General features: G+C 33.8%; 1 protein-coding gene across 2 annotated transcripts in view; it reads left to right on the top strand.

Annotated features, from left to right (window-relative positions):
• LOC106478505 overlaps positions 1 to 11,852 on the top strand; it is a 105,478-nt gene that overhangs the window by 87,304 nt on the left and 6,322 nt on the right. For both annotated transcript variants that reach the window (XM_013939056.2, XM_022382121.1), the window contains exons 10-13: positions 6,001 to 6,081; positions 6,424 to 6,621; positions 7,547 to 7,632; positions 10,854 to 10,965. In XM_013939056.2, the coding sequence (XP_013794510.1) occupies positions 6,001 to 6,081; positions 6,424 to 6,621; positions 7,547 to 7,632; positions 10,854 to 10,965 (477 nt within the window). The remainder of the gene's footprint in view (positions 1 to 6,000; positions 6,082 to 6,423; positions 6,622 to 7,546; positions 7,633 to 10,853; positions 10,966 to 11,852) is intronic.

The following is an 11,852-nucleotide window of genomic DNA, read 5'->3' on the forward strand; positions in this document are numbered from 1 at the left end:
GAAATCCATAAGAAACAATTTTTTAGTTGAGAGATGGTTGTCGCTGTAAACTTCGAATGTGTGAAAACTTGCTCTTCTCTTTCACATGAAATCTGATAGTACGTGTTTGTAAACGAAATGAAAATGACAGCAGTAGTATTTCTATTTGAAAATATTAATGTGCGAAAAAGCACAACTGTTAAAAGCGTTCCGAAACTTTAAACTTATATGTTTGTCAAGGTAATAAATGTATCGCCTTTCACGGTGTAAGTATAATAATTTTTCGCTTAAGCGAAGTGTAAAAAGAATGATAAGACCAATTACGTAATTGGTTTTATATTCTTTGTTTCTGATACAGCTGAAAAAATAGATTTCATCTTTCTTTGTGTACTCGAGTGTCTGAAGCTATTGTTAACATTCCATTCCTGTGACATGGCGCCATTTAGCTATTAGTCAGTGATATAACTTGTACATTTTTATTGTCAAAGTTACTTTAGAGCAAAACAAAATTGGAAAACATTGTTTTGCTGAAGATGAAGAAGAAGTAATTTTCTTTCTTTGTTTTGACGATGAGTTTTAAGACACGGTTCTCAGTTTTTGTTTATAAAAAAATAGAACCTATATATATTATTGTTTGCATTCTTTTATGTACAGAAGCACAAAATTGCTGTATTGAAAATTTTCTTTATATTCTTATACTTAAAAAGGGTGTTTTTGTTTTGTTAAGGCTAAAGAGACATGTTGAACACGATTTATTTTGAAATATTTAGGTATATCTACACAAGGGCTATTTGCACATAGTTGTCCTTAATTTGAAGTTGATAGACCAGAGGCCAGAGGCTGGTTTGTTGGCTGAATGATTGTTTTTAAGTGCAAAGCTGTACAATAGACTATCTGTGCTCTGCCTATCACGGGTATCTAAAACCGAATATTATCATCGTAGGCTAGTAGACTTACAGCAGAGCCACGGGGGGGGGGGGGGTCTAGGCTAAGGAAAAGTAACCAGTCGACAGCACTCACTGCCAACTGTTAGGCTACTTACTCTTGGTTTGTTTTGAATTTTGCGCAAAGCTACTCGAGGGTTATCTGCTCTAGCCGTCCCTAATTTAGCAATGATAGACTAGAGGAAAGGTAGGTAGTCAACATCACCAACCGCCAACTCTTAGACTACTTTTTTTTACCAGCGAATAGTGGGATTGACTATCACATTATAACACTACCACGGCTGAAAGGGCGAGCATGTTCGATGACGGGGATCCAAACTCGTATCCCACAGATTGGTAGTCGAGTTCCCTAATCACCAGATTATGCCAAGCCACATATCGTTTATATAGGCAAATTGTCGTTATCTTGTTTTCGGGTTTAGTATTGTCAAAAAGTATCGGTTGCCGTAATAATCCGTTTAAGGCTAAAAAAGTCTATTTAGTAATTAAAATCAGTTTTGACTGAATATGCTTATACTCACATTCGTCTCAATAAGTTCATTACCAGTTTGAAGTTAGAAGCGTGTAAAAATTTGTAATGGATTGCTTACAATTTTTGTTTCTTTAAGCACAAAGCTTCAAAATGGGCTACCAGCATTCTGTACACCACAAGGAAACGAATCCCGGATTCTAGCGTTGTATGTCCGTAAACGTACTTCTGACTCACTGGGAACAATTAATTAAGGGGAATGTGGTATTTCCAGGTAAACGTGATTTAAGTCAACTTCGTTAGGCCTCATGGTCTTTCGTGCTTTCAAGCTTCAGTGTTTCATACCCCAACAAACTGATTTAATCATTTTGCAACAATGTTGTACGTGGTATTAATATTCTAAGGAATTGGTTTTCTTTGTTACTTAACCTTGAAAGAAGTAACTTAATAGAACGTTAAAATAAAGCTTTGATGTTTTTATTTTCTGAAATATACCCGCCTACATATGGGAAGTCCCTAAAATGTGTTCGAAGTTTTCTGTTGTTCATTTTGAATTGTCTCTAACAAAGGAAAATTTATAATCGCTTCCCACTGCTTTCCTTCAGTGTTATTCATTAGATTTTTGACGTCCATTTATACATCTTCTTCCTTGTATTTTATAGCATTTCAGTATTTCTTATTATAAACGATTCAATTCTACAATATCGATCAAATTTATTATGATGGCTATTTATATATATAGTATATTTGTATTTATGTCTTACAAGTTGGTCTGTTAAAGTGTTTTCATTGTTGTAAGTATTCGTTAAGCCTGAATTTGTCTGACAGACAAGTTGATACTAGCCTTACTGAAATCACATAATCGAATCGGTGTTAGATGAGAATTAGATTTTACGAGCGTTAAAAATTCAAAATACTAAAGAAGTAATTTCAGTAATAAACTAAAGTATTTTGAATTCTGGTTATTACTGAATACAACATTTTCCGGATTTTTCATGTATTACGATTACAAACATATCTATTCTTTTGAAATTTTCAAAATGCACTTGATTAGAATTCCACACTAGAAAGATCCTAGCTTGATATTGTTTACATCAACCAAAACCGTATATTCACAGTTACATCTAAACGCATTAAGAATGTCCAATATATGTATTTTTTATTAAGTAAACAAATACACTTAGTACGTTATGTTAAAGCGATTTTGGAGCATCACTAGGTCCGGTCATGCTCTGTCTGACTACCTACTGTACATCTTGACAATAGCTCTGCGGCATAGTTTCCATTGCAAAGGTTTCGTCGTAAGGCGATCATATCACGCTCAAAGCACACTCCTCCTCCCTACTTGCATTGCATAATCCATCTAGAGTACAAGGACAACGGATTTCCTGCGCAAGTTTCATCAGTTCAGTCCCATAGAAATCCATAGGCGCTGTGTCCAGCAACTTAATTGGTATGTCTTCGTATAGAATAGCGTGACTACCCGTATCTTTCTCTAGCTGCTCGAGGTAATCAACGATTGAACGGAAATTACGACTGGAAGCCTTATCTTGATGAACCCTTTCCCTGTTAGATTCGTTTATAGGCGGATGTCCTTCTTGACAATGTTTCATGCTATTGCCTGGAAAACATGTACAGTTTTGCGATTGATCTTTGTGTTCGTAAATTCTCACCTGTTACAAGACGCAGCATTTTGCTTACCACGTCTGGAGTACGACTTATTGCAGGTGTCTTTCTTGATTTCCTGGTTCACCCAAGTTGATCCATATTAATATCATTAAGTACAAGGGATATCCCGATCATGGAAATTATAAATCCCCGATCTGAAAACATTTTTATCATCTGAATATATGAATATTTTCCTCGGAAAAGGCTGTTACAAACCTTTACCAAAAGATATCAATTTTCGATGGCATCACGCTACCTACGAAATGCCAAATAATGTCAAAATATAGTCCTGCTATATTCCATTGCAATGCGACTAAATATATGTTGTGGTTGTATGTGAATTGTTGATTTGCATATTCAATTTTTTTTACATAACGTACTCAATCCTTTGGTTATGAATTTCGCGCAACGCTACACGAGAGCTATCTGCACTAGCCGTCCCTAATTTAGCAGTGTAAGACTAGAGGGAAGGCAGCTAATTATTACCACCCACCGCCAACTCTTGGGTTTCTCTTTAACAACGAATAGTGGGATTGACCGTCACATTATAACACCCCCACGGCTGAAAGAGCAAGCATGTTTAGTGTGAGGGGGATTCGAACCCTCGGCCCGCAGATTGCGAGACGAGCGCCCTAATCACCTGGTCATGCCGGGCACAATTTAAATAATAATCGAAAACCACCTGGTAATGCTGGGCCCAAGGTAAATAATAATCGAAAACCACCTGGTAATGCTGGGCCCAAGGTAAATAATAATCGAAAACCACCTGGTCATCCCGGACACAAGGTAAATAATAATCGAAAACCACCTGGTCACCCCGGGCCCAAGGTAAATAACAATCGAAAACCACCTGGTCATCCCGGGCCCAAGGTAAATAATAATCGAAAACCACCTGGTCAGGCCGGGCACAAGGTAAATAATAATCGAAAAACCACCTGGTCATGTCGGGCCCAAGGTAAATAATAATCGAAGACCACCTGGCCATGCCGGGCACAAGGTAAATAATAATCGAAATTTTAACTCGTAATTTTATAATAATCACCAGTCTCAAGTTTCGAGTATTTTCAGTATTTTCAAGTATTTCGTGTCAAAACCTGACAATTGGATGCTACGAAAGAGTATTTTTGTCAAATGGCCTTATATGAATCTATTGTGTTCAGGGTATTTTGGTTTTTCTTGTAATTATAATTTTTAAGTTTTTATTTTTATCGTTATTAATGCCCCCTCCCCCTAGTGTCTCAGCGGTATGTCTGCAGAGTCACAACGCTAAAAACCGGGTTTGGATACTCGTGGTGGGCGTAGCACAGATAGCCCATTGTGTAGCTTTGTGCTTAACAATAAAGAAACAAATAAAATCACTATTCATAATTGAATCTATACGAGTCGCTTACACCTCTAAATATCTGTGGTAATAAGTTATTGAATTTCTTGTTTAAACTCCAGTTTACTATAGCAAGCAATGACTCTTGTGAACTGTAAGAGAAATTACTGTCGTGTGAAAACCAGATAAACCAGTTTGAAATTATATTTACTTATTAATGCTTCAAAACTATTTGTGAAATTATTTTCTAAACGAAGTGTTTTACAGAATACTATGATAGTTGATTTAACTGGACTAAGAATTGGCTTATATACTGCAAAGTATTCTGATTCTGTAAAATGTAAAGCGAAGTATGCATGGCCTAAAGGAACATGTGCTCAAATTTGTCATGATAAATGCCACTGTAGGGGAAAAATAGAAATGAAAGCTTGGAACGTCAGTCATCTGAGATAAAACACTCCACCGTCAACTCAGCTAACCAAAAAACTAACAAATTGTGGATAATTCTTAGGTCAATGACACCACAAATCGTCTTGGTGATGCAGTTGTTTATCAAACGTAAAAAGTGGCTGGATATCTTTGATCCTAACAAGTCGTTAAACGTGATTACAGGCAGCATGAAGGCGAACATTATAAAAATAAAATATGAATGAAAAGATGAATATAACATGTTCATAGTTTGGTCTGAAATGTTCGAGTCACGCAGTTTTATATTTGTGTGTAGCTATTTAACCCACTGTATTTTCTGAACTATTTTTTTATTACAACCATTCTCATTAAGTTAAAACAAAATTTTTGGTTTTATTTTAGTCAAAAACTTTTTATAATTTTCAGTGGTACTAGTTTTAATTGGTCTATTTGAGGTACTGTAAACGTATACATTAGGACTAAGTATTGAATTCAAAAAGTCTGGATATTTGCCCTTTCTGATTAAACGTAGTTTTATCTTAAGCACCGCTTGAAACATCTTCTAAACATCTTCTGTTCATTAATATATTTCGGTAGAATAAATTCGAAGTTGCTTCAAGGAATATATACTTTAACTTTAGATAATGATTGGAAAGCAACGATTTTAGACTAATTGGCCTAGAGTAATAAAACACTTCCCGGTCACAGCTTAGCTTGTGTGACGTATGTGCTGCCCTCTGTAGTGCTAATAATATAGTACTTCTGTTTGATTTTTCTATGAGTTTATAGAGAAAATTTATAGAGATTTATATATTTACAGAGAAGACAGATTTGGGTTGATATACTGATAGTTGTATACTATATACTGATAGTTGTATACAAATCTTGATTTCATATGTCTAATTCTCTAGAAATTATACTAATACTCCAGAATTCCAAAAACCCACTTTATTTAAGAGCTTTGTATAATCACCAAAAAATCAGCACGACACATACTGTAACCAATTCCCACAGATTAATGTTACTAACGTTGAATATACCTAATGAAATTACATAATCGTCAAAGAGCTAAAACCTGAAATTAATTTTCGTATGTTTATACTTTTTTGTTACCTTCTGAATGATACTGTGAATTTTTATTATAGACAGACCTTTTTTTTTCATTTGATCGAAATAATAAATGCCCTAAATATATTTTTGTTGTTTCTCAGGCAAGCAAGTTCTCCATGCTGGTGAAGCATGCTCTGAAGATGTATTTGATTCGTCAGAAGAGGAGTACCTAACGCTAACAAGTAGTTAAGATTTTTCTCTAGATTATTTTGCCAATAAAAAGGAAAAATACAAGATTTTAAAGATTACACTCTTACCATTAAGTCCTAACTTAAGTTTGATCCAGATTGTGTTTGTCATATTAAAGAAAAATCAAATCTCTTACATTTCTGAATTACCTACCAAAGTCGTTGATCTGCCTTTAATTAAATGAACATCAATTTTCTGTTCAGATGTACTGTGTTCATTTATGATCTTTATGTTCGGTTCTCGTTAACTGTTCTGCTCTGCCATCTTGTATTGATTGTTGTTAACAGTGGCTTAGATAGTAGATTAATGCCTGCTTTCTTTCTTGACAACTTTAGCCAAGACTCCTAAGACGGGTGGCTGCCCTCTAATGGGAGTCTACAAGATGAAAGAATCGAAGCCACAGTTTGCTATGTTAGTGGCCAGCGATTCAGATGACCACTCGTGCACTGAGTGGTCAGTTCTCTCAGTAGCATGCACCAAAAACGATCGTCTGGAATTCCAAATGGAATGTTCGTCCGAGAAAAAAGTGAAAAGTAAGTTTTATTCGACTTTATAAATAGGCCGAACTTTCATGTAGAATACACTATTGCATAAAATTCATTTTATAAATCGATGAATTTCGCAGTATTTTTTTTTGTTGTTGAAAGGTATGTGGAGTAATGGTACTCAGTTTGGATAGATTTTTTCCCATCGTAACAATAAGTAAGTAAAATCCCATATTGAAAAATCACTGTTTGCTTAAAATCTAATTATTCTTAGTAGTGATGTGTACGTTTAATCAAGAATACTTATCATAATAGAGTATATTACATGTAATCATGCTAAGAGAGAGTGCTGAATGGGATGTAACATAATAGAGTATATTACATGTAATCATGCTAAGAGAGAGTGCTGAATGGGATGTAACATAATAGAGTATATTACACGTAATCATGCTAAGAAAGAGTGCTGCATGGGATGTAACATAATAGAGTATATTACACGTAATCATGCTAAGAAAGAGTGCTGCATGGGATGTAACATAATAGAGTATATTACATGTAATCATGCTAAAAGAGACTGGTGAATGGGATGTAACATAATAGAGTATATTACACGTAATCATGCTAAGAGAGAGTGCTGAATGGGATGTAACATAATAGAGTATATTACATGTAATCATGCTAAGAGAGAGTGCTGAATGGGATGTAACATAATAGAGTATATGTTTTACTCATTTATGATTCATTTTCTCTTTTTTTTTAGGCTTCCAGTGTGTCTGACTAAAAAGTAAACGTTGTTTTACTCATTTATGATTTTCTCTTTTTTTAGTTTTCCAGTCTATCTGACTAAAAATTAAACATTGTTTTACTCATTTATGATTTATTTTCTCTTTTTTCAGGCTTCCAGTGTGACTGACTAAAAAGTAAACGTTGTTTTACTCATTTATGATTTTATTCTCTCTCTTTTTTTTTTTAGGTTTCCAGTGTCATGGAAGTTGGGAAGAAAATGGAACACACTATCTCATTGCAAGTGTTCCGGAAACCAGGAAAAGATACTGCATGGTCTGTCTGTGACGAATTTTATTGCTCTTCCTTTTAAAAAAATCTGGTATTTTGTAGAATTAACTTCACCAAATATTTACACCGTTAATTTAATAGCAATATTTTCAAAAATACGAACAAAATATGACTGGTGCCAAGCTGGTTGAAATTTCCGTTTAATAGCCAACTGTTTGAGTAATATATTTTGTATTTTTTTTTTAGAAAGATATTGAATATCATTATTAATGTAACTTAAGATACGTAATTTTGGTATGATCGCTTTGCATCGAAATAGTAGAGTACTGTTCGACTTTCTTTTACAGCATATGTTTTAGGTTTTTTCGTAATATTCGCAGACCGAAGGTGAACTTGCATGCTTTGAAATGAGAAAATGATACAAAATTATCGTTAAAAATAAAAAACTTTACTCATCTGTTTAGAGATAGTTTGATGACTACGTTTTGGTTGCTTAGCGTTCTTAAAACTGTAGTTTTAACACTTAATTGTGCGCCTATACATTAGGGATCTGTGAAGTAGTGTAGTTGTATCGGCACTTAGAGATCGACAATAAAGGCCCGAAACTTTACGTAACTAAGAAATGATTAAGTCTAAGATGTATTTATTCCTACGTAACGGTATCACATTACGAGCGAGTGCTATATGTTTTAAATTTAGATGCAAAATGTAGCTGTTAGCTGATTATATTTTCATATTTTTTCCAGATCATGTAGATAGGTTTTGTGCTCTATTTTATTAACTCAAACTACGCTTGCTATAAACATATTAAGTATTCTATTTCATTTTCTCCCACTTTTCCCATAGGTTGTATTTTTATTAGTTTATCCTACTATTAACTTAATGGCGGTCCCTTAACAACCATGCTGCTGAGTCTTGTAAACTATATATATCGTGTTTTGTAACAGACACTTAGAATGAGTGTAATATAGTTGCCCCAATTATTACATGACTTGTCGTACAACTTAAGGAAGACGAACATTTATTTAAACAATTAAACACAATATACATAGTGTATTTCGTATTTTTAATAAAGTATTAAAACATACTTCCTTACAATTTTAGATAATTATTTGCATAAGGTTCAAGTTCATTTACTTTGTTTCACTACTAGCATACAATATCCGCGCTCCACTGCGGGATATTAAGGTCCCCTCATGATTCACAGAGGCCTCAATGTACCAGTCAAGCGTTTCCATTATCTCAATTGCTTCTATAGCTACCCCAATTGATTTGTCTATTGCCATTTCCCAAACCTATTCCAATTCAACGGTTTTTAAAAGCAGATTGTTTTAATTTAGCTTCTCAGATTCGTTTTTTTTCTTCCTGTGTTTATATTTGAATTCTTTTCATTCTCCTATTTATTCAATATTCACCGATTCGCACTTTTCTTCGCGTTCTTTGTTGCCGTTTATAAAACTTAGATTAACTTTTTTTAATTCTCAGATCTGTATTTTTCTTCCCATGTTTGTGTTGAAAGAGAATATTTGGCAGAAAATCTCCAAATATTACTCATTCAGTAAGTAAGAATTTTAAAAATGATACTTTTCTATAGACTTTTAGAAAGCAGAATTTTGGGGCTTAAGGGCAAAACATTGGCCCCAAATGTTTGGAGTCAAATTTAAAAAAACAATACCCAGATGCACACCCTCAGTATGCTTGCAAAGTTTCAGGTCTCTAGGTTCTTTCCTTTTGGAACTATGGCGGTCACATACACACACACAGAGGCTCTTTTATTATTATAGATTAGAGATGCCAGGATTGAAAGATGAGGTAATTAGTGTGGTGTGTTTATACATTAAGAAATATTTATATTATGAACTTTTAGATCTTCATCGTCATGAGTCATTTCTCAAGTCAGATAAACTTTGTTGTTATTAACGTGAAAAAAAAGCGAAAATCAACACTTTAAATCTTCTTTGTCATGGATCATTGTTCAAGTCAGATAAACTTTGTTTATGCATGCAAAGTCACCAGTTGTACCTTACAGAGATACTTATAACTATGCTTTTTCTCACTCTTTATTTACTAAACTAGAATTACAAGTAGTACGATCTATTCTCTTACTTCTTTTTTCGTACTACATCATTACTGACGAAGGTAGTACCAGTTTCAGATCTGAAAGCCATTCTTACGCTTACGATACTGTGATACTTTCACAGGCGTTTACAAAATTGAATACGTCAACAGAAATTAGCCACGTGTATATTTCACAAAAGTAATCGATTCTTCACTACGTATTGTATAAATAGGAAACTCAATAGAACGATAAATATACTAAAACGAAAATTAACATTATCACTGTATATATATTTATATTGGAGTTTCGATTCGGATGGACCTATTTTTGTTATTGAAGTATTGTTCTAACAAAGTTAGGGGCTGAACGCCAAAAGTTGGCAAAGCATTGAAAATTAATAGGCTTAATTATTCGTGATAAAAACCACGATAGATTGGGTGCTGTTTCTTCCACAATCATCTACTTTGTCCATTACTGCATATATATAATTAATGTTTCAAACATGCTTTTGGCAAGTAATCTAGCCCAACTGATAGGTTCTGGTACTGAACGAAAAGCCACCTTGACAGTGACTTGTGGAAGAGAAAAAATAAATCTGAAATCGTATTTTATACGCTTCTTATTCGCATATTCAAGAAAGTAGAAAATACATAAGTATTCTAACGATATCTTGAATACAAATAATTAGGCCTAGTATTACTTTAATACTAGTTAAAATATTAAAGAATCTAGGCAATGCAACATAAATTCATTGCTCAAACTTACCAAAAGCACTAACACTGTAGTTTGTTGAAGTATACGCTGCTATAAGTTCCTCAGTGGGACAACGATAAGTTTATTTACAGTGCTAAAAGCGATTCCCCGCGTTGAACACAGCAGGTAGCACGATGTGGCTTTGCTCTAAAACAAACAAAACGAAACAAACGTCGCCATAAATATTCAACTTAATTTTCTGCTTCAAATTGAGCTATATAAGATGTAGCAATTCGGTGATTTATTTTGCAGACTTTGATGGAAAACAATAACTAGTTAATAGTAATATATGTATTTCGATATTTCTTAGAATATTAAGCCCAGTAACTATTAGCCATAATTAGTTGTTTGGTTATCGTCGATAATTGTTCATTCAGTTGGAAGGGTTAAATTAAAAGGTTGTCAGGTTTTAGTCTTCTCACTATTTACGTAAATTTGTTGTGGTGCTTCGTAGGCTTTTACAGAAGAAGACAAAGTATTGTACTTGTCCAGTAGTCCGCAAGCTTGTGTACGGACCGTCAACCTTGAAAATAATGGTCAAGTGGTGTTCAGCATGACGAATATAGGTAAGTTCTTTTAACTTCCAACATCTGTATTTTAGTTTTCTTTCCTGCCAATTATACCTAATTATCCAAGCTCAGAGACTGACTATATTCGCCCGCTTATGAAAGTAAGTCAAAGGCTATACGGTCATGGTAATGTTTACAAGAAATAGATACGTTAAGATTTTATATTTGTTGGAGGTATTAGTTTTGTTTTTACTCTTTTTCTTAAGTGTATATGGTAGAAATTAATAAGTAATCTTGCTAAAATGTAAGAAGATAAAAGCTGAACGATTCAGATAACGTTTATAGACGAACAACGACAAATTAAGTACCTTCAAGAATATATATAGTTATTAATGAAAATTAAATTTTAAAAGCTGTTCTCTAGTATGTACGATTAAGCTACAAACATAATAAAATTCTATTGAATGAATTCATTCCAGTTTTCAAGTACAATGAAAATTGTATCTGTTATAGTAGTAACGTATGCTACCCCACAAATTTTCATTGTGGCGCTCAAGCAATGGAATGGCAATAAAAATTCACGAGAAAGATTAACAGTTGCATTATTGGGTGGTTATTTCTTTGATATTAATATTCAAAAACACATGTTACTACTTAGTTTCCTAAGTGCAGCTACTTGTATAATTTACAATGCAATATACGAGAGTAAACAAAACTGTTTAATCTCATTTTACCTGAAACATTTTTCGTAATCCCATCATTGTTATGTACTGATAACCTTAACACTACATGTATCAATGATGCATTTTTACAAGTTACTAAATTGCTTTTTGACTCCCCTTAGTTAGGGTATGACGCCTCTACTAGCTCACCCCCCCCCCCAAATAGCAAATTGTTTGCATTTTACGTACACTAGTATTGACCGGAACTTTAGAAAATGATTC

This window comes from Limulus polyphemus, unplaced genomic scaffold (genome assembly GCF_000517525.1).
Source record: "Limulus polyphemus unplaced genomic scaffold, Limulus_polyphemus-2.1.2 Scaffold218, whole genome shotgun sequence".
NCBI lineage: Eukaryota > Metazoa > Arthropoda > Merostomata > Xiphosura > Limulidae > Limulus > Limulus polyphemus.